The sequence below is a fragment of the Solea solea genome, chromosome 9 (assembly GCF_958295425.1).
Source record: "Solea solea chromosome 9, fSolSol10.1, whole genome shotgun sequence".
NCBI classification, from domain to species: Eukaryota; Metazoa; Chordata; class Actinopteri; order Pleuronectiformes; family Soleidae; genus Solea; species Solea solea.
The window spans coordinates 2847798-2872179 of NC_081142.1; the positions used below are offsets into that span (position 1 = coordinate 2847798).

General features: G+C 39.4%; 1 protein-coding gene across 1 annotated transcript; it reads left to right on the forward strand.

Moving 5' to 3' along the window:
- Positions 1-39: 39 nt before the first annotated feature.
- On the forward strand, positions 40-21668 carry tprg1 (tumor protein p63 regulated 1). The gene is made up of 6 exons (XM_058639427.1): positions 40-228; positions 431-675; positions 2021-2112; positions 5720-5896; positions 17090-17243; positions 20841-21668. The coding sequence occupies exons 2-6, from the start codon at positions 448-450 to the stop codon at positions 21033-21035; spliced, it is 846 nt and encodes a 281-aa protein (XP_058495410.1). The 5' UTR covers positions 40-228; positions 431-447; the 3' UTR covers positions 21036-21668.
- The last annotated feature ends 2714 nt before the right edge of the window (positions 21669-24382 follow it).

Sequence of the window (24382 nt, forward strand, 5' to 3'; positions counted from 1 at the left end):
AAAATCGTCTAAAAAGTTATATATGGATTCCCCCCGTCCCAACAAAGTAACCAACTAACCAACAAACTAACTAGTGTCATGAATTTCCAACTGTCAATCAAAGTTAGGTAAATGAAAGTCACGCGCGCACTCGCGCACACATACACGGAAGAAGGAACACGGAAGTGAGTGAGTGAATGCACCTGTTACTGCTCAGTTTCAAACTTTAAACATCCTCGACAAGAGCTGGTAAGTAAAACTGCCTCGTTAATATCTCTAAAATGTGTTGTTACAAAGGAATTCACTGACTTCTTTAATATAGTTTCATTTTCGATTCTTGTATTTGTGAGGAAGGAAAAGGAAACGAATTGTCAGGTAATCAGTGTCCCTGCGTCACCTCTCAGTGTTGTTATTCATCATTAGTTTTGTTTGGGGTTTTTTTTTTCCAAAGCGGTGTGAAGCTCCATTATGGCAGAGACTGAGGAGAAAACAGATACAGTGTCCACAGAGGAACAGCAGGAACAGCAGGAACAGCAGCAGCAGGAACCGTTTCTGGAGACTGACTCTTCATCCAGCGGCCCGGGTGACAGTCAGCCTGCTGCCCGTGCTGAGTCCACCGAGCCGCGGGCAGCCGCCGCCGTTTCTCTGACTTTAACACCGGACCAGTTCAAAAGGAGAAAGTTCTTCGTGTTGAGGGTAAAATAATATCATAAGTCATCTGTCAATGAATCTCCATGTTGCTGCTACTCACATGACTGATATACTCAGCTTTCACATCTAAAGACAAGTTCCAGAGTTTAAAATCAAATATGTTGTTTGCTTCTCAGCCAAGTAATTCCTGTTTTTCTGCCTCATGGTTGCGTCAGAGACTGTTGATCATACCAAACATTTGATATTATCATAATGTCAGGAGATAAAAGAACTCACCTAATACAACCTGGATTGTCACCAACGATTGAGGCTTGAAATGAATAGTGAAATTAGGGCTACTCATAAAGCACTTATCAACAATATTATTATCTTCCATATATATAGTTTATCAATACATTCGGCAGTTACTGAGATACAACTGAATGTTTTGTTCCAGACTTTAATTTTAATTTTTCAGATTTTCTCTTTGTGGTTTTTGTGTTTGTCCATAAAGAAAGGCTTTCTAGAACTTAATCTCTGGAGCTATTTTTGCAATAATAACTGACTCTGTAATTTTTACAGTGATAATATATTAGGCCACATCTCCCAGCTCTAAGTCGAAATCATGTTTATCACCATGTTATATCTTCAGAGATTGATACATAAAATAGTGATGATTATGATGAATAAAAAATAAGAACCAGTTCTGTGATTTCAGGTTGTGCGACTTGTTCTCTGTCGATAAAGTAACTGAAAACCTTAATGAACTGCTTTCTTTGGATTTCACCCAGGAGCAAAAATCAATCTTCAGTTATGTGATATGAGTTGAACATTTTTATAGTGCCACTCTTTTTGGGCACATCGCCCAGCCTCAAATCAGAAAAAAGAAAAATGTAAATCCATCATCTCTGTTATGGCAGTGTCAACAGTAAAGTTACAAAGTGTGTGTTCATTGCATGCCCGTTGTTTTGGTTTGCAGTGTGAAGTCATTCCCACGTTGCCAGGTAAACTCCAGCACCAGGATCAGATTACACTCAACTGTCAGTTTGAACTTAGTCTGAACTCCTTATCTTTTTTTTTAAGTTTTCGTTCATTACACTGTCAATAAAAGTGTAAGTGTAAGTGTAAGTGTAAGCATAAGGGTAGACAGGCGGTAGCTTCCCTCAATGTCTTCATGTTTTTTTATGTGGAAGCTGCATCCTCTGCTTTCTCCATTTGCACACTAAGATGTCATGCTTGTGTTGACTGTTATTCTCTTTGATGTACAGACACGCTGACATTTTGTTAGAGTTCCAGTCCCAGCTGCGCAATTGTCTCAAAGATGAACCCTGAAGCTCTCTGTGTTTGCACACACTGTGATTGTCACAATGGAACACTGGAAAGTGACAAGTGTGCGTTTCTGTCTCCTCAGCCTGGCTCTCTGAATCAGGCCCTCAAAGACATTGAAGCTCTGGTGGATAAAGAAGTGGATGGCAGCGTTCACAGCATCTGGCTGATGGCAGAGTGAGTTCAGGACACCATGCTGTTTGTGTGTTTTTGTGTTCATGTGTGTTGTAATGTGCAAAGTTAATCTTTGTGAATTTGTTAATTTATGAATCCTCATCCGTCTTGTTTTGTCTTGTTGGTATCGCTGTAACTATCATTCCCAACCCTGCTCTCTGTGGTTTATTCAGGACGTCTTGCCCCCACCTTTACCTACGTCCAAAGTTTGTTGTGTTTTATGCTGCTTTTAATGCCTCTGCATCTGACAACACTCAGGAGCTGGAGGTATTATGTTTTCCCATTATTCGCATGTCCCACTTTTGTGGACATGATATCGAGAATGCCTCAAGGGAATTTTCTTCAAATTTGATACAAAAAGTCAAGTTAAACTTGCAAAGGAAATTGTTAGATTTTGATGCAGTGGCTGGTCTTTGAAACAGGTCATTTCATGCCAGTTATTTATACATAAATTCTGCCCTCTGTTCTGTTTTGTAGAAAATGCTTTGTGTCCACACCCCCACAACCAAACTCATATTGATAAAAATGAATGAACAAACTGGAACAAGGAAACACGGTAATGGTTATTATTTGCTATTTGTTTCTGGACTTCACTCACAAGATCCATATGGGACTGAGAGAGAAAAGGCTCTGGTGTCTTGTTTATTCCTACACTGCTGTCAATCACAGTTCCTCCAGTCGTCACTGATGAGTCCCAGATATGCTTAGCTTCCCTGGAAGTGATGATTTTTGCCCTTTCTATCCAATCGCTGTCTAGATCACCACAGTGAAAGAAAGAAATTACTCGATTAACCGAGAAAATAATCGTTAGTTGTAGCTCTACACCTGAGTCATGCCAGGGTGAACACTAAACCCTGGCCAACTTTGCTTTGCATTAGTGCTAATGTAGGAAACTGCACAGAGGAGGAAGATGTCATTTATTTCCTCCTTTACTTTCCTCCATATACAAATTGCCCCAGCTTCCTGTTCCATGGTGAAATTAAATTCACCATGAAATTTGCCATGTTGCCACATCAACGCAGTGTGATGAAAACAAAACGGCCTAATCCGTATCTGAAGGCTGCTCTTGTTCAAATACAAGGTCGATCTGATCAACATTGTCTGTCCTGTTGCCGATACTCACAGTATTTGTCTTCAGGGCAGGACTGAAGCGATATATATTGACATTACATCCAGTGAACACCACATTTTAATTGTGTAATTGTATGTTGCCAGTAGGGGGTGTTGTGGGTATAAATCATTAATTTGAAGTTTGGCTTAGATTGAACTCTGTGTAGCTGTAATCCTGTGAGAGTCTAAGAGACAGACCTCCTGCTGACACAGGTCTTTAAATTCTACATATATATGCAGTATAATACCCTCGAAGCGTCATGCCTTGTGTCATTAGATCTTTATCAGTTAACCTTTCAGCGCCCTCGTCAAACCCAGACCTCATGAGTGAGCGCAGATGTCGTACACGGGTGATCCATCTGACAAGGACACAGAGTAAAGTGAAGTGACTGCAGGACATTTACCAAGTGCACTTGCAGATGTCTGCTTGCATCACTCCTGCGCGAGCTTTCAGGAAACATTAAGGCTGGCCATGTGAGAATGAATAATACATCCCATTTATGCAGCTCTGTCCAACAGACGTTAATGTTTGTTCTACATTTTTGCCTGTAGTTGTTTTGGTCGCAGCAGAAGCCGCTGTATGATTTATCTCGCCAACGGAAAAGGGTGAATTCTGCTGCTAAGTGTATTGGAGGGAGAGCAGTGACAGGGACTGATGTCTAAGAATGTAAGAATTTGTTAGTGTGTCTGATGAAGGTAAATCAATCCAGGCCTCCATGTTTTGTCTGTATTGTTGTTTCGAGTGCAAGCAGTGGGTCAGACCACTTACCATATGATCCAGGATCGGTGAAGCTCTCCATGAATCCAGTCGAGGTTAAGTCAACTCATTTTTCAACACCTTTCCCACTACTGCTTGTTTAGTGAACTGTTTCTGTGTGTATTTTAGTCTGCGGCTGCCTGCAGTGATTTGCTTCAGTGTGAGGTAGCCACGCATACTCGGCTCAGTGGTCTGTAAGAAAGAGCCACACCAGGAGAATCCATGTCAGGATGAATTAGTCATGAGTGGAGAGTGATGAGAAGAGTCTGTGTGAGATGATGCTTTGGCTCCTCTTAATGATACCAGCTGGCAGTCGCACTGAGGCACTTCTATTTTTCCTCTAAATAAGAACATAAGATTGACATCATGTTGTATTGAAGAAGACATGAAACTAGCGATTAAGACCATGAACTTCTCAGGAAAATGTTTACTGACGTTATAAATCAAGCGAGAATTATAATTATTCTTTCAATTCCATTCAAACCAAGTTCCTTTCCAAGTGCAATCACCCCCCCGGTGGCTGACTGTCAGGTCCGTCCGACTTCTAGGATTTCACTTTTCAAACTGAAAGGCTGTGTTCTTCATTCTGGTGGAGGGCTGTGAGAGAAGAGGGAGGGTGCCATCCTTACCCCACCACTAGAGGTCAGGGTTTTCAATGGACTCCACTAACAATAAATTTGGCAATAGGACTGTGGCATGCAGGGGTCTGCTCACAAGTCTTTTATGGGTTTTTTTTATGTCGATAACATTAGCAAAATTAGAAAAATCTGCTAATCTTAATCTTTTAACAATATTTCAGCACTAACCAAATGTGCACTGGTTATTGCACCTTTCTATTCCTGATGACCACTTATTTTAACCTAATATTTTACACTACAGTTTTGCCATTCACTCATTCACGCCCATCAGGGATGAATGATTAATTATCTTCTAAATCTCTATTCGAAACAACAGAATTTGCAAATTGCAAAGGCTGCAGTTTAATCATATTTTTTGATAGCTCTATTTTCAGTTCCAGTTTAAAAACTGTATTGCATACTTGTTGGAAACAATTTCTTCAACTTCTTATCCTTGCATTACATTGTAAAAGTTAATATTTCAATAACTTAACGTGGTGATGTGTCATCATCATTTTAGATCTGTAACACAGCAATACTGAACTCAAGCTTGACTTTAAATAAAATAAGATCACAAATCAAATTGCAGTCACAATATCTGTCAAAAAAAAATATTGGATATTTTTACCAAATCATTAAACAGTTTACTGTCACACATCTATCATCCCTATCCACATGCTGCCATTACCAGGAGTTAAGTGGGGACACACTTAACTACAGCAACAGACAAAAAGTTAGTCAAATGAAGATATAGCTATAAGTAACTTTAATAGAAACAGGACTTTAAAGACTTATTTATACTCAATTGTGTTGTCTGTTTTTACATCTCACTGTCCCAAACAATATCTCCGTCACTACCCTATACACAGTACCTCTGTGCATCTTTTGCGTTGGTGGGGATGTTACTCAGTACTTGCTCTAGAGGGCAGTGCCAACAAACATGGTGACGTTTTGAAGAGGTTATTTTATTGTGACGTAAACATGTTTATAGGATCACAAAGGTTGGGATCCATTGACCTAATGACCCCTCCTTTTATTTTACGACTTTGAGAGGGAGTGATATTGGTATTGGATTCAAAGAAATCACCATTGCTCTAACACAGAGATTTGTGTTTTTCTTTAACAGGGTGGATCACTGGAACAATGAAAAAGAGCGCATTGTTCTCATCACAGAAAACTCTCTCCTCGTCTGCAAGTATGACTTTGTCATGTTCAACTGCGACCAAGTGCAGAGGATCCCGCTGAACTTTGTGGACCGCATCTCACACGGAGCCTTCGCCTTCCCAAAGCACTCCCTCATCCAGTAGGTTCACACAGTTTAACCTTTGTTATTCCCACAGCAAGAAACAGGACAATTCTACCCTCGGGTCATTAAAGCTGCAGCATTTCCGAGGTTAAAGGGAAAGCTCAGGCTTTTGAAATGGTACATGTGCATAGTCACTAGGGCTGTAATCAACCAAAGAAATTCTTGGACGACTGAAGCCCTGAAATTTTGACTGAAAATCGACATGCAAACTGTTGTCTGCAAACTTTGCATTCGACTTTTTTCCTGCCATCCATTTTTGACTGACTAAAATGAAACGCTCAAAATTAAATAAAACCACCGGACATTCTTTCATCCATCTGACTCCAGTGGGTTGGGCTAATCCAAAATACAGAAAACAAGAGGGGGTTTTCTCTGACGACGCACTGTTACCTGTGAAAACACCCCCATTAGCACTTCCTCCAGATGAAATCAAATTAACCATAGACTGTAAGAAATTAACACGGCAAAAGTCGACCGACCTTCTGTACAACCAACAAACCTTTCCATTAGAAAACCAAACGAAGTCCATTAACAAAGACCACAATTTTACCTTATAGAACACAGTAAGTTTGATTATATTTCATTAACTTTAGCATTTGAAGGCTTTTGTTCCTTTTTTTTTCCCAGAGAAACACAAACCTACTCATCAAGGCAGCAGTATACCAAAAGTTGCATTGTACTATGAGCCATTCACCAAGCAGATCAGTTTCCTGTCTTACACCAACTACACTTAAGCAGACATAAATTTTATGAGGTGAGCCTTTTATTAAATAGCTTAAATAATTAATTGTGTTGTTCCTGGTTGCAACGGTGTTTCCCCAGGCTCATGCCAGCACTCGGATGCTTGTCCACAGGCGGAGCACCCTGTATATAACAGACTGTCTATATATACCTCATGCAATCCCTCAAATTAATTCTAATAAAGTTCCATCATCTGTATTAAATATAAACATACATTGACACGTGTGTATGGAAAAAAACTTAATTTTGTTACAGCGAAAGACTCGCTCTTTCATTTCCATAAAGTCTGCATAACACTTTCACTTTGTAGAGTTGCTAATTAAAAAATAAAAGCCCTACTTGGAGAATTTCAAATACAAGCCCCAATTATCAGTCCCTTGCTCTGATTTGCTTCACAAAAGCAAAATTTCCTTTGGGAAAAATTGCCTCATAAACAAAATATGCCTAGTCACATTTTGTGGGCCAGTATATGAGGGTTCCCTGACTTTATCCCCCAACACAATCTTTGTGCAAAGGCTTTAATGGAGATTTTTTGAAAAATGCAGAAAAGCTACAAGTTTTATTTGAATTTTAACGGTAGCAGGAATATAAATGATTCACTAAAAACTCTTTGCAGTGATTTGTATTGTTGGTGAAATGGTGATGGGAAGCTGAGAGCTGCTGTTGTAAGGCTGCGTGTTAAAGCGGGATACATGCCGAGGATTTTGTGCAGGGTAGACGAGATCAACCAGGGACTGGTGGAGCAGCAGGAATGAATAAGGGACGGCAGTGAGACGTGTGCGCGGAGAGGTTTTTGGGGCTAAGAAGTACAGAGCTGTCACTTGGAGCTGTCACTTAACTGATTAGTGGCAAAATTAATGCAGTCCTTTCATCTAAACCTTTTAAAGACGGCTCAGGGGATACCAAACCAACTAAAACTAATTTGATGAATAAAATGTAATGTGCTGTGAAGAGCTTAGAGAGCGCATCCTTTTATTGGAGGCTTTATCTCTGCACATTACGTTAAATTATACATAAAACGCTTGTGAAAGCCAACCGGGAGTCAAACAGCAAAGAGACGGTTTCATGCAAGAAAAACTTGAGCCTCAAACATTCCAGTTTTCATCTTCCTTCCTCCTCCTAATCTTCTTCAGTGTCTGTCCCTCAGGAAGTGTCTTCTTTTTTCTTTTTTTTAGTCTAGGTCATTCTGTCTTATTTCTGGCAGACAGTGATCAGTGAGTACATGTATGTGCAAATCCGCTCTGCCATTGAAACCACATACTAAACCAAAGTGGGGGAAAAGTGCTGTACTTTAGGTCAGGCTGAGGAAATGAGTCCATCTTGCTCTTAGTACTGTGGTGGACAACATGTGTCACAGAAATGGTAATAAACCATTTCACTAAGTTACTAGTCATACAATAAAATGAGGAAAGTTATACATTTACTTACAAATGATCTATTTTTAAATCTGCAAAATGAAACAAAAACATGTATTTAATATAATTTTAAATAATAAACACTTGCATTATTGGTTAACATGTTTGATCCATACTGTAGCTGTAAACATATATGAAAGGCACTGAACTCACAGAGCCAAGTGGACTTGTTCTCTGTGGGGTTTTTCAGAAACATTGTTTATACAGAATAATTGATCTTTTCCTCACAACGAGACGGTCAACGCAAGTTCTCGAACAGTTAAAAACTATGTTTTTGAGTTTTATATTTTCGTGTTGGGTGTAACATCTGGATCAGACTGTATGCTGTCGATTGCTGTAAAAAAAAAAAACACACAGTCTGAGGCTGAACTTTAGACCTGTTTAATACAAAGACTTCAGTCAATAATGTATTTTTCCTCACAATAAGGGTGCATATAAGAAAAGGCTGAGTTTCTTGACATGTGTGTAACCCAGCAGCTTTTTAATCCTTCACATGTCTGGTGACAGTTGTCATCTGACCACTTGATGTCAGTGTGCGCCCTCTGCAGAGTTAGGTTCAAGGCAGCAGCACATTTCTCCTGCTGATTGATGCTCTCATGGATGATTCTACAACTCACCAAACCACACCGAAGAAGATAAATGTTGATTGTTATATGTTATCAACATGCTGTTTATCTATCGTAACATTGATAGAGATTAGGGCTGCGACTAACCTGAAACCTGAAACCTAACTCTTTAAACCCTTACCGACTTTTTTGGTCATTCAAATATGGTGATGATTAGTAACACATTTTCTGTGGGGTGACAAAGTCAAGAGATATTTTTATCAGTTTACAGCGACAGGGAAAATATAACCCATTTAGCAGAGGTAATTATGAGTGTATATGAGAAAATATAACAGAAAGTGTTCGGGGAGTGTTTGTATTTTTAGTCTTGATGATTCTGTTTTCATCACCCATTGTCTGGGTAGAAGGAAACAACTCAATATATTCTCCATCTTTTGGGAAAAGCTGTGTTTTTAGAACAATATTTTATTTTTTTTATTCCTGTCTGAAGAAGTTGGGCCTGGATGCCTGAGAAACTCATGAGATTACTTTAGTAACTGTTGTAAAATATTATATATATATATTCATGAAGGTTGGAAATAATCCCAGCACTGTTTCTGTTTCTTTTCTGATACAGTACAGTGTTTTTCAGAGGGAATTCTGCCTTATTTTGACCCCACCTTAAACTACTCACAGTTGCTCAGTTTGATTAACTTTTTTACATTCTTCTTGACTGTGTCATGTGATTTTCTTGTGCCAAATTTGCCTTATGTGTCCATGGTTTTAACACAGTCGTCGTCCTCCCTCTGACCACACCTGTCCGTCCAGAGCAGCTAACGTGTTTGAACAGCAGAGGGCAGTCAGTCAATGCTAAACATCATCTACATAATTTCTCAGCAGACAATTATTGAAATAATCACAGCTGTTGTAATGTGGTGGAAGACAGTTTAGATGTGTGTTTGGGACAAGAAGTAAATAAGTGCACACACAAGCTTGTACACATCTCTTTCGACTAAGACAACAACAACAAAAAAAAGCACTTATTGTACATCGCACTTGAATAGCACTTTATAGTTTGGCTTACTTGAAGCACTTACTTCTAGCTCTTGTTTGTACCCAAATGTTGAAATGCACTTATTGTAAGTCGCTTTGGATAAAAGTGTCTGCTAAATGACATGTAAAGTAATGTTTTTATGTCTTAGTGAGGGCACATAATAGACATAATGCACTCCTTAGTCCCTTACCCTTCCTTAACCATCATCACTAAAGGCCTTAACCCTTAACCTATCTCCAACATAAACCTAATTCTAACCCTGAAAAAAGTCTTTAAAGTTGTGAGGACCAGACAAAAGGAACCCACAAAGATGCTGCTGGTTTTTATTTGAATAGTCTGGAGTTGCATTTTAGTCTGGACGGACAGAAACAGAGATTGTTTGACAGGATGACACAGTCACCAGCATTCACTTCCTGATTGGTTCTTATCAGTCTAAACTCAACTGTAGTACTTTCCGCCATTGTTGCTCATCAGTAGTACTTTCTAGAAGTAAGCAAACAATTGCAATGTTAATATGGACACAGATAATTTCTGATAGGAAGCCCGATTTAAAACTTCTACTGAGAGGACACAGGGAGTGCAAGAAAAGAAACAAACAAAAGCACAACCAAGAGAATATGTTTGAGTCCAATCAGACTGTGCCACAAAATAAAACGGGGTGATCTTAAGGAGTAATTGTTAACATGGTCCAGATGGGCAGAAACGATTACACAGCAGTCACTTACACTTGTGGTTGGTCTCATCACGGACATCCTTGTTCTGTCTTTTTTCCTTTGTTTTGTTCCTTAATCTGTCTAAAATACTTAATTTCTGTTAGCAAACACGGTCTGCTCTAAATTATGCCGCATTTCCATCGAGTGGAACAGTTCGGTTTGGTACAGAACATTTTTTTGTGTGTCCTTTAGGAATAGTGTCAAAATAACCAGCCCCAACCGTTCCATTTTTTTAGTCCCCTTCCCTTGAGTATTGGAGCAAAATGGTACAGTACAGGGTGGAGTTACACCGGCTCCACCCATGATAGTCATAGCTGATTGTGCGACAGAAAAAAATCATCCCGTTGCAACCGGTGCAACACAAGCCTGACTCAGGGCTTAATCAGGGCTTAATCAGGGCTTAATCATTCCAAGACATACCATACTACACCAAACCAAACCATACTTTTGTTTGTGTTTGAAACACACAGTATTAGGTCCCCTTTTAATTCTCAGCTTCTTAATCCAATTTACAACTTGCATTTTTGCAAATATAAAATGATTTGTTAGTTTGGATGTAATGCCGTTGTTTTTATCTTTCCAACCTCTAAACATCCAGCAGAAAAGTTACAAAACATACCTTTACATCTCCAAGACAAGCATAGATAAAGCAGTGTGTTCACTGTACAAATGAATAAACACCTGTGGATTTTTAATGTCTTGGGCATTCTACTGCTGTAAATACTTGTGGGTTTGCATTTTCACCAACAGCCCCCGGCTATGATATCACAACATTTTCATCAGGACATGTCCGTACCATTGCTGTATTTCTTTTTCAGCTCTAACAGTTGCACAATCGGCTTTATCACAAATAATATAAAATGATAGAAATCTGAGAATAAAGGGTAAAAGTCGTTGTTTCTTTACTAGCTAACACTCCACCCTTTTCTTTTAATAGTTCTCTCACACTTCTAATGAAGATTTGTTGGATAAATAACATGCATGGATGGCTGACAAACCTGCAGGCCCTATTGAGCAATCTGAGCGGATTTGTTTGTTCTCTCTTTGACAATGTGGGACACCTGCCATGACGACTGCAGCTGGGTTTGATATTTATCAAGAGTGTTGACTTTTCATTCTGCTCAAAGTGCTTGAAGGCCTAGGGAGTGATTCTTTTTTGTCACTTGCCTCTAAGCTAAGAGTGCAGTGTTGCTCTTATGCACATGTGTTTGATGGGTGTAAAGACTGAGTCGATCAGAAGAGATGGGTTCTAGGATATTTCTGTGAATGACCAAACTCGGGTGTTGCCCGCTCTCGGTGTCTCTGTATTTTCCGTGACTGTATTGAAGTGAGGCACAGTGAAAGTACAAACCCCAGCTCTGCCACATAAACACGGTGAAGACTTCCAAGGCCTCTGGCTGGAAAGCCCAGCCCTGCTTTGCCTGTTTGGGCCGGTCCCGCTCCCAATGATAGCTTACCTGTGGAATTTGCCAAAGCTTTTTTATATCCCCATTTATACTACGGGCAATAGCTGTGTGCACGTACAAAGGACAATGTGTACAAAACGTAACCCCACCATCCTCACTTGCTTTTTGCTGAAATATAATCAGTCTTTTAGTGCAGGCTTTTGCTTTTGTACAGTTTTTTTCCCCCCTTCTTTTCTCCAGGCTCAACCCTGACTCTGGAGGAGGCACAAACTGTTCAGCAGTAGCAGCATTGTCATATTTAAGTGCTTGTGTAAACAGGGCGAGAGGACTGCATTATGATGTGGCCCCTCCCTGGGACTGTGACATATCAATAGCTGCACCACTATTGTTTAGCCTCAGGTGTTTAATTCTGGTTGACAGGAAGTGCTCTTGCACAAGCACTGTGGTAGGAAAAAAAAAACAAGCACATAGGCATGACAGATAGTTGTGGACAGATTGCAGCTGTGTTGGGAAATGACCTGTGTTACAAGTAGAGCGTAACATGTGTTAAGTAATTTCAAAAAAGCCATGTGTCAGTAGTGTTGTGTGTATTCCCAATGTGAGGGTGAATAAGATGTGCAAAATTTCTTGAATCTGAAAAAATTTGTTCTGTTTGGAATTTACAATTCGGCTCGACTCGATTTTTTTTTACTTGTCTGTTAGTGATAGTACCTGGTGCTTTTTTTGGTACCTGTTCTGGCGAGGTACTAAAATGTGACGTCAACAGACTGCCGGCCACTGATTGGTCAGAGAGTGTCATCACTTAAAGAGTCATGAGTGCTTTAACCTCCACACACCTACAGTCAATTTAGAGTGTCCAATTTACCTAATTCCCATATTGCATGTTTTGGACTAAGGGAGGAAGCGGGAGAACCCAGAGAAAACCTACACACATATATATGTGTATATGTATGTATGTATATATGTATATGTGTGTATATGTATATGTGTATATATGTATATATGTACATATATGTATATATGTGTATATATGTATATATGTACATATATGTATATATGTACATATATGTATATATACATACAGTATATGTATGTATGTGTGTGTATATATATATGTATATGTATACATATATGTACATATATACATATATGTATATATGTATATGTATACATATATGTACATGTATACATATATGTACATGTATACATATATGTACATATATACATATATACGTACATATATACTGTACATACTGTATATATACACACACATATATATATTTTTATATACACACACGCATATATATATGTGTGTATATATACAGTATGTACAGTATATATGTATATATATATACACACGATTTACTTCTTACATATTTTGCTATTGTTGTCATGTTTTATGCAGACCAACAATTAGATGATGGATCTTTAAAGGTAGACGTGACAGCGAGCACTGTTAGCATAGCTTTTATGTGCTTAATTACTTTGCCTTTTAAGTCGTAAGCACTAAATAAACTAAACAGTTTGTACAGCCTCAGATTCACAGCAGAGGTTTCAAAGGCAGATGTATTAACAGTGTTGAAGTTGTGTAGTGAGTAAATGTAACATGGGACAAATGTTTCAGTAATGCACAGCTCCTATGTACATGATGAAACTTTGTGATATTTGCATGAGGCAACTGTGTTGCTTTTATCTTTCCAGCTAATTAGTCTGGTTCTTCCAAAAAGAAAATGTTCTCAAGGAAAAAAGAAAACGCCAAATGTGGACTAACATGATCCCTTGGTAAAAAAGAAAAGTGTGATGCAAACCAGTGCATTATGCATCGATGGTGCTGCCCAAAATAAAACCTCAAGGCTGTAAAACGATATTGCAAATGCTGCTTTTTTCACATACAGTATGTGTTTCTTCAGTATTTTTCTTCAGTCACAATGACGGTATTGTTTTTGTTGTTCCTTTTGTGTAATTAAGTCGGTCTGAGGAGTCAAACCTGCATCCCAGGTTTTCCCAAGCTGTTTTGAATCAGGTTTGATCCAGTGTGTGTTTAATTCAAGGGCGTGTGTTTGGTTACAAGACTGGTGTAACGTTCCCCCCCCCCCACACACACACACACACACACACTAATACTACTACTACCACCATAAACTCCTGCAAACTGTCCAATGCTCAGGAGACAAAACAATGAATTGTGAAATGTTTTGCAACCAGAAGCCAACATATTTTTTATAGTTTAGTTTAGTATTTACCTGATTGAAACAAGCAAACATGATTTACTAACATTAGTTGACATTGTATTTTCCAGTACAAAGTGACTTTAGGTAGTGAGCAAATTTTCACTCTAAAAAATATTAACATTGATCACTTATGATCTCGGGGGTTAAAAACAAACACGAAAAAACAATGTCTTCTGCTGATGTTTCCCTCTCTTGGTGGTAGAATATTTGATGTCTCTGAAGGTCTCTGACATTATGCTCGGCTCTGTAGATCAGTAATGCACATATAATTATTACACAGAGAATATTAGCCCACAACTCTCAGCAGAAAAAGTGTAAGGCTCATAACTCATAACTTTTTTTTTTAATCATCCCTTGACCTGGTGACTTAATTTTTTAATTTTCAGTAATTGTTTGGTGAGGTTTAATCTAATGTTTTTTGTTCCTTGTGTTTGTTTTAGGATTTAAAATCTTGCTCTCTACCTGCCAAAGTAGCAATATTCTCATTGGCCGAATGTGCTATGGGTGTAGTGTGTAACACATTTGCATACAAGCCCACTTGTTTTGTCACCAGTAGTTTCGCCCCCTTTTGGCCATTAAAGAGAATACATACAAGGATCGTTGATCTTAACATAATGAATATATAAATGTGTATTTTCATATTTTAAAGATTCAGTATATGAATGTGTGCAGGTCTTAGATCACATTTCAAAGCAGCGTTGTCGGTGTATTATTTATTAAATCCCTTTTACAAATGTCAACTTAGAATAAGCTTTTGATTCTATTATTAAAAAAAGATCTGTTCTTAAAAATAATACCAAAAAAATGTATGTAACAGTATTTTTAGATTTGCATGCAAATATTTTTATGACCCATTTTGAAGAGTTCTCCTCAGAGATGGCAGTGAGGGGAGTTTTAAACTCTCCTTGACCCACAACCTTCAGTCACAAAGATACTCTATACCTCCCACATATTACAGGTCTTTCAGGTATGAGAGAACTAGATCAAATTCAGTGTACATACAGTAAACGGTAGAACTGTAAAGACCGTCACAGCGTGTAGATCAACACCAGCCTTGTTTCAAAGATGGGATCAGCGAGTGTTTGCTCTCAGTCTTCTGAGGTTTCATTAGGCTGAGAAAAGATATGACCCCCGAGGCATTTTCATTAAAACCCTCAGTATTTACTTTAAGCGACTAAAGAAGGAAGAGCAGAAGAAAGAGAATATGAAGAACTCGCTGTAGATTACCTCTAAGCCTGGTAAACATGAGATTGTCCTCACATTAAGTATTTGCCCTCAGGGCAGATTAGTGCCATTATTTTTGATTATAGTAACACTTTTACCACAGAAATGGTAATTCCCCTTTAGGGAAATAATGTGAGCTGATGTTAATACTTAGGAGAAGTATCATGGTCCTTAAAGGGTTAGTAACTTCATATTAGGAGCTAGTGATGTATTTTAATTTGTGAACACAAATCTATATGGTGCTTGGAGCCGAAATTGGATAAATGATACAGAAATGAAAAACCGCATGTGACAAGATGTGACCTCACCTCGCACTCAGACACAAACACTGACATCTGCGCTGGTGGCTAAACAGGTGTAAGTGGCTGACGTGCTGCGGTAACACGTTCACTTCCTGTTTCACTGCTTTCTTCAACAATACTAATTCAGCTGTTTTTTTTTAAATTCTGTGGCATACACTTCTTTGGTTTTAAGTGGTCATAGATCATAACCTTTGAAGTATGAAAGCATTTGGACGTAGTTTAGCATCCTCTTGGTTTTTGTAAATATAATTTTCCTCACAGGATATAATACTGGCTTGTTTTTGTAATCGATCAATAGAGATGCCCCCTAATGGCCATTTCATAGAATACAGGTTTCAGACACTTCTACATTGGCTTCACGGTTCTGGACTGTGAGGCTGAGTCCATAATGTGCAGTCTATAAATAATGCAACATGCAAACTCCATGCAGAAAGGCCCTTGTTCCAACCTGGGCTCGTATCTGGGTCCTATTGCTGCAAATGCAAGCGTGCTAACCACTACACCAACCGTGAGGCCCAGTCTATAAAGCTTCCTCTAAAAAGTCTTCAAATATGTACTGTGTTGTATTTACATTTCATTACTAAACGCGTCACTGGAACGCGTCACTACTTTGTTCAGAATCCGCCGCTTATCACAGATGACAGATCGTCTTACGCGATTTACGTAATCCCGTAGCAGCATCTGCATTAAAAACCATTTGAAGCTCAGCTTCAACTGTTCTTTATGTGACGACACAGAAGAGGTTTTTTTTACTACAGTGAGCTCGACCGTTATTGGACAAATGCCTCAAAAACGTCGCTTCCACAGAGGCTCAGCTTCTCTCAGAGTCAATGGAGCAGTGGGTGGGCGTGAACACTGGGCTTCTGCATGATGATTGGAGGAAATGTCTGAAAGGCAGGACCAGTTTTTGATTGACAGCGTTGCAGACACGACAGCGGAGCGTTTTCTGCCTCAGTCCTGTGTGGATTTTGCGAGTGAAATCTGTAGACAAATGGCTGCTTGTTGTGTTATTTGCTGGGCAATATAGACCATTTTCATTTGTACATATACAAGTAAATAAAAACACTATTATAGCATTTCAGTTTTACATAATTATCGCATTTTCTTGTTCTACTTTCCAGAATTTATGTATGAAAATTCTGGCCTGAAATGAGCTTCTCCCGTTTCAAAGACCATCAACCACCACTGTCCACATACAAAGTCAAATGATAGTTAACCATTTGGACAAAATTCATAATTGGTCAAGACCACAAAATAAGTGTAAGTTTATCTTTGGAAAAAGGAATAACTTTTACATCCAAAACGATCACAGTTACAGTATATTTCAAGAAAAGAATACAGACATAAACATTTATTCTATTTGAGTCAAACCAGTAGTTATTTTGGAGTTTATATATTCAACCTTCTGTACATGATTTACCACAAATGCAAACAAAACAATTCTTTGTAGAAAACGTTAATGTGATGAGATGACAGCAACTGAAGCTTTTGTCACCCAGTTGAGTCACAGGCACCACAGAGAGTTTTTATTGAGACTGATGCTGTTTTGATGTGTTCAGGAGAGACGGGGAAGGGTTGCGAGTCTTCTGGGACCGGCTGAGAGAACCCTCCTTCATCTCCAGGTGGAACCCGTTTGCCATCGACTTCCCTTTCGTCACCTTCACCAACCATCCTGTGAGGAACGTCAATGACACGCTCGCTGCCCTCTGCGATGTAAGTTCATCATGCAATAATGAGATTGTGGCATTGTTTAAAGGTGCAATTCCCCCCTAACTTACAGCAATTTAACATTCATTTCCACTGTGTTGTGTGTGTTGTGTGTGTGTGTGTGTGTGTGTGTGTGTGTGTATGTGTGTGTACCAGGTATTACTAATGTTGTGGGGACCAAAACCTGTTTACACAGTCACATTATGGGGACTTGTCCTCCTTGTGGGGACAAAAAGCAAGTCCCCATAATGTAAATTACTACATTTTAAGGTGAAGATATGTTTCATGGTTAGGTTGAGGTTAGGGTTAGGGTTAGGGTTAGGATTAGGATTAGGCCAGTAGTAATTGTGGTTAAGGTTAGAGTAAATCTCCAAGAAATGAATGTAAGTCAATGCAATGTCCCCTCAAGTCATGAATGTCGAACTGTGTGTGTGTGTGTGTGTGTGTGTGTGTGTGTGTGTGTGTGTGTGTGTGTGTGTGTGTGTGTGTGTGTGTGTGTGTGTGTGTGTGTGTGTGTGTGTGTGTGTGTGTGTGTGTGTGTGTGTGTGTGTGTGTGTACCAGGTATTACTAATGTTGTGGGGACCAAAACCTGTTTACACAGTCACATTATGGGGACTTGTCCTCCTTGTGGGGACAAAAAGCAAGTCCCCATAACGTAAATTACTACATTTTAAGGTGAAGATATGTTTCATGGTTAGGTTGAGGTTGAGGTTAGGGTTAGGGTTAGGATTAGGATTAGGCCAGTAGTAATTGTGGTTAAGGTTAGAGTAAGTCTCCAAGAAATGAATGTAAGTCAATGCAATGTCCCCTCAAGTCATGAATGTCGAACATGTGTGTGTGTGTGTGTATATTTTCACATATTTTTGCAATGTTATTGGGAGTTGATTAGATTATAGTAGGTTGGATTAGACTATCAATCCTACACTGGGGAAATGTACTTGTTACATGAAGGTCAGGGTTAGACAAGTGACAAATCCAAAACAGGAATATAATAATCAATACAAATTAGGGATGCACAACATTGGACTTTTTGTCGATATCCAATATATACAGTACGTATTTCCCTGTGGCCAACTGCAGGGGTCATTTAGTCTCTTCTGTCGTGAAATTAACATATTTTTTATGCTATTGTCGCAGCAGATGAAGATAAAAACGTTTTTCATTGAGCAAAATAAGCATAGAAGGCAAGGAGTTAGCAGCCTATTCAGCCCACTGTTGTAACCCATATTGGCAGATGTTGGTGTGTTTGCCGATGTTCGATAATACAAATGGAGGAACATCTCCACATAATTAGCTGTTTTTGAGAAGTGAACAGATTATTTTCATAATCGATTAATCTGTCAATTATTTTCTCGATTAATCGTTTTCCATAAAATGTCAGAAAACCTTAAAAAATGTTGATCGGTGTTCGTCAAACCTGAAAATGATGATGTTCTCAAATGTCTTGTTTTGTCCACAAACCAAAATGATTAACTTTTAATGATTTCTTTGTTATCCAGAGGAAAGAAAATAATTACATTTAAGAAGCTTAAACAATAGGAAATCTTGTTTTAATCATGAAAAAAGCTTCAAATCGATTAATTGATTATCAAAATAGTTGTCAATTAATTTAGTAATCGATTAATTGTTTCAGCTCTCTTTCAGATCTTTAATCTTTTAATAATTTATGATCATGTGGGAGGAATGATGTAACCGAGTGTTGTAATACGTCCACTTTTTTTTTTTAATGATATTAGTAATCTGCAGATTAACCAACCCTCTCATTGTGTGGTATAAACTGTCATTATCACCTGGCAAAATAATATATTGCAATATTATAAGTTAGTGTCGCTCAGTGGAGAGGTTTGTGTTTCGTAAGACCTGCAAAGGTACCAGGTGTTATCCCAAGTCATGTCCTCATCAGTGACACGGTTATGAATGTGTGAATCAGCATGAGAAAGACAAAGGGAGTCGTCTTTTACTCACCAGTGAAGTTTCAACATCAGCACACGGATGTCTGTTTCACAATGTGTCAATCTTGTGATCAGGGTTTGCTTCACGCCTGCTTCTTGCAGAGTTATTATTATACTTATATTATAGATCACATGCATTATATACATTTCACTGACTGCACATTAGCGGTGACTGGTAGCTGAACTCGACACTGTGTGCACACACCGTGAAGAACATTGACTAAGAATGCAACACAGAGTAATTAAAATGATTAAGGTTAATTATGATGTGACATTTAGAAATGTGCCCGCTTGTGAAAATGTAAGAAAATACTGTCAATATAAACATAGGTAAGTGATCACAGCTTGTTCAAGGCGTTTACCGTCTGACCACTATCTCTTTCTTCTAAATTTCAATCCATATGTAGCTATGATGTCATGCTTTTTTTATTTTGTGGAGAGTGAAAAGCAGGGCTGTGACATTCATACTTAAAAAAGCTACAGCCCTAGTGAAAACCATGCACTGCATTTCTCCAATGCATTTCTTGCTGAGGAGTTAATGGTCTCAATCACTATTTTCAGGTCTTCTTCAGTAGACCATGGTGTCAATTTTGCAAATTATGGTTCTATTTAAAGGAAAAAGTAATAAGCCGTTAGCAGATGCCAGAAAAAACAAGTAAACAGCCGACCTTTAGGGCACATTTACTGTCTGTAGCTGCTGTCAGACATTCAGTGAAGTCATTTTCTTTAACTTTTCCTGCCTGTTCCCTAAACAACTGTGTGTGAGTCCATGTGAGAAAAGTGCAGGAGAAGCTCCAGATATACAGTATTACAATGTGCAAATTGACGAATGCCCTGCCTGCTGGGTGCTCGAGCTGTAGGTGTTCCAGACAGTTTCCTGCTGTTGTGAACACATCTTACACAGAATATGCTGTGCTGCGTTTGTCATATGTGAAGAGAAAACTCCCCCCAAAAAACTGCAGACATTTTCCTGAGTTCACGTCTTTCCAATGTCTCACTTATGGTACTGAATAATCATTATCAAGCACATGAATGGTAAATGTTCTGTATTTACATCGCACTTTTCTAGTCTTGATGAGCAACGGGGGGTTAAGTGTCTTACCCAAGGAAACATCAGCATATAGACTAATGGAGCTGGGAGTTGAGCCAAGAACCTGTATGGTGAAGATGACTTGCTCCACCACTGAGCTACATATTGTTTAATTTGTTTTATTTATTCATGTAACCAGATAACGGAACCTTTTGTTGATGCTGCTGAACAGAAAGTCAGGGTGTGATGGTAACGGGAACATGAATGTCTGTACATTTTCTATCCTATAACATTTCTTCCCTAGAGTCATGGAGCATTTACCATGAAAACAAGATGAATGATTCAATTGAATTTGTAAGTGTCACATAAATCTGAGTTAATAAATTACATCATAATTTAGATAAGTTAATAAATACATAATTCATTTGATGTAAATGTAAAATTGATGTTAAAAATCTCCTGTAGTAGATCAAAATGATTAGTTAATTGGGAATGCTGTTTATTTCAGCATTCCCCGTGTCTCATGTCGTGAAGAGAGTTACAGAATTGCTGAAACAATGTTTGTAATTATAGTTTTATAAGAGTTTTTGTTTCTGACCATCATGTCTTCATATCCGCAGATTGAGAAGTTCCGAGAGCAGCTCAAGGACGCCGCGCTCAGAGCTCATTCCATAAAGCCAGTTCCAGGAAAGGCCAATGGAGTGCTGGTCCTGAATCAGCCGCTCTTCATCGAAGCCTACGTCGGCCTCATGTCATTCCTCGGAAACCAGAACAAACTGGGCTACTGTATGGCTCGAGGAAACATCGGCTTTTAAACCCTTTTACTATTAATATCATTTTATTGTTATTTTATTGTTTTACTTGTTCACAGAGAGTTTATTATTCTTGAATGGGACGACCGAAGAGTTGTCCACATTCAGCTTTGCCTTTGTTAAGCGCTGCAGCCTGGATTCCTCAGGATGAGAGGATGAGTGTGCTCTCCGCTGCTGCATGGTATCAGTGTGCGGTGTCTGAGTGCTCAGAAATATCCACATTTCAACACCGCTCTTCACTGGATGACGGATCTCCCGCTGCTCTCGGGGAGCTTTGTGTTTGCTCCTCAGTGATATGGTAATTCAACTCTTTTGCAATGGGACTCCTTTCTTCCTCCCCCAGTGTTTCTGTTTAAAAAGCTCATTCTCATGCCATTCAGCCCCTTAGAGATTCAGTGAAGCGGGGGGGGAGGGAAGGGGGGGCATAGTTGTCAGTTTATCATTTCTTCTGTATTTTTTTACAGTGCATACAGTGCTGGAATTTCTCCTTTGATTTGTGTTTACCATGCGTTGCTCCACCTTGTTTAGTATCATCTGTTTATCGTGTAAACCTGTCACAGACATGGCAACATAAGATGACATGTTTTGCTCTCTCTCCACTCTGTTATAAAAAAAAAAAAGTCTTGTTTTTATGATTCCTTTGCACCGTTTTTTGTGAATTATCACACAAAGTTTTTGGACTGAGTTTAGATTTCAGTCTTGGTTGATGTGGTCTGGTTACAGCAACAGCAAACAATGAAACAGCTTCTGTGTTTCCAGTTAAGTCCTTTTAATATGAAGGGGCTGCAGTCATGCATTAAGAGTAATTCAATACAGTGCTATAGGAATAGGAATGTAAGAATGCAAACAGGGATGTTGATAGTGGGGAGAGTGTAATGCTACATCGTTTGTCAACCTGGAAAGTGCAGATGTTGGCAGTTAACAGTGGAAATGACCCATGATGCCTGGCACCATATAATGCCAGTCTGAGGTCCCAGCATTTAATCTTTAGGAGGGTTTATTTGCAGAAAAATGAATATACTAGCCATACTTGTAAGTGTGTTTGTGTAGAATTAGCTTTAAAATAAAAATCATTGGGGTTTTGGACCCTTACTTTAGGCAAAGGCCTCATTTTAAGTAGGTCGCCATCTTGTGTGCCAATGTTTCTGCAGCATCCTGAACAGATAGACCGGCCACAGCATGCGTGTTGTATTCTGTAGTGAAGCTTACCATGCAAATGAAGAAGAAGAATGGAGCTCCAGTAGCTGATGTCACGAACTTGGAGCATACCAAACAACATGTCAGCCAACTCATCTTCACCAACTGTATTTATAAGAAGTGGAGGTGGTGGAGAGCAAGGGGACGGACAATCCTGAGATGACGGAGTGGATCACTGCCATAAAACACGATGGGACTTCACAGGCCGTGGACTAGAGATCACTCCATATCAGGTACAGAATAAATGACCTACCAGTTTTCATACTTGTATGTCTGACGTGCGTTAATTGCGACGTGTAATGCTGTATTTACACCAGATGTGATGTCAAATTTTACACGTGACAAGCTTACATACAAAGTGTCGGTGCAATCGTCATGACACTCACGTGGGCAAGTTCAACGTTTTTTAATTTGGCTAAGAATCCCATTGACGCGATGACATGAGGACCAATCAGCAGTGAGATAATTTTTTTTGTGTGTGTGGGCACTGAGAGCTCTACCGTGCAGTGTTGTGTGGACACAACTTTCACTGTTTACTTTGGGAGCTTCGTACAGATAAAAACCACATCCAGTGATGCTTTTGTGGTCTTCAGTGTAGGACAAGTGAAAGTTTACACTGCAGGTCTGTAATAACAGTTACTCAGGCTGTTTTTTATACTGCTGGAGCATCGTAAGGACCAGATATCAACCTTTCCTGCCAACATGGTGTTGTATACAAACTGAGTCACATATAACTTCCTTAGCACTATCGTGTCTTTTGGTATCTGATAGTTCCCTGATGTGTGTGGGGAAAAGGAGAGGTGAGCAGAGTAATCTTTCTTACATGCCCTTTAAACACCCACATGGCCATTTTTTTTCCCTTAAATCACAAAAATGACTCATTTTCAATTGCCAGTGAAGAAGTTTTCCATTTGTTTCTCTTGACTGAATGAGTTCACATCACTTCTTGAACTTGGCGTCGGAAATGGTGCAGACTTGGGTGTCGGGACTGCCAGAATAGAGAAGTAAGCTGTCCCATTCACACAGGTGTCATGTTTCCATCACTGCTGATGTGGAGCTGGATTAAAAAAACAAACAGTCAATAGCAGAGTCATTTGACCTTGAAGAGAATAGTGATTGTATCTTTTTCCACTGCAAAAGAAATGATGTCACAGGGTGTTGGTGAGTGTTTTACCCAACACTGGAAAATTGACTTATTTTAGCAGCGATGTGTTGACCTTCGTCGTGGTACGTGGTGGCATCTGACCCGACCGATCGTCACCGTGTGAGGACGTTGGCAGGAGGAGAGGCTGGGCCTCGACAACACCAGGTAAGAAGGCTGTAAACAGACACGTGTGATACCTGCGGTGTTTACACATCTCCCAATCACCAAATCTGTCACTCGTGAGGGCAGCCGTGAATCAGCGGTCGACCAGAAGCCTGTGGGTTTGATCCCTGGCTCTGTGAATGCTGACGTGCCCCAGGGAAAGACACTCAACACCAGGCTGCTCCTGGCTCACGGCTGAGCTGGCAGCGTATGACAGATGTGTGGCAGAACATTCACTACGCATGCTGAAATAAAACTGTAGTGTAAAGTGGCTTTGAGTTATTAAGAAAAGAAAAGTGCTGTATAAATACAGACGTGCCAAGTGCTCTGTGTAAAAAAAACATTACAGACTTTCTCTGTTGTCATTCATTATGACACTACACAGGATGAAACGACCGACTTTAGCAGACTATGAGTCCAAAAATACTGTAATTGTGCGTCTGGTCTCGGACCACAGTTAATAAACTTATACACATGTTTATCCATTTATGTCATTTACAGGTGAAGGCAAAGATTATTTATGGAATTATTCGATGCTATGAAAGCGTGAGTCATGATCTCAGGAGTGGGTGTGTCAGACTGGCTCAAAATGGCGTCACAAGGTGTGTCCCACCTGTATTTGCTTTCTTTCGGCTACATTGTCGCACAGTAGGAGGAAAAGTCGTCCATCTGTTTCGTCTCTTCTTGTGTGTCAGAGGCCGCCACCTCTGACTGTAGGCTGCTTAACTTCACTTACCAGTCGCCACTGTCGCCGCGCATTGAATTTTGACACATGTTGAGCTGTAAACGACCCACAAACAGGCCACAGTTAGAGGAGACCACTTACTTTGAAGTGAATTAAAGCAGA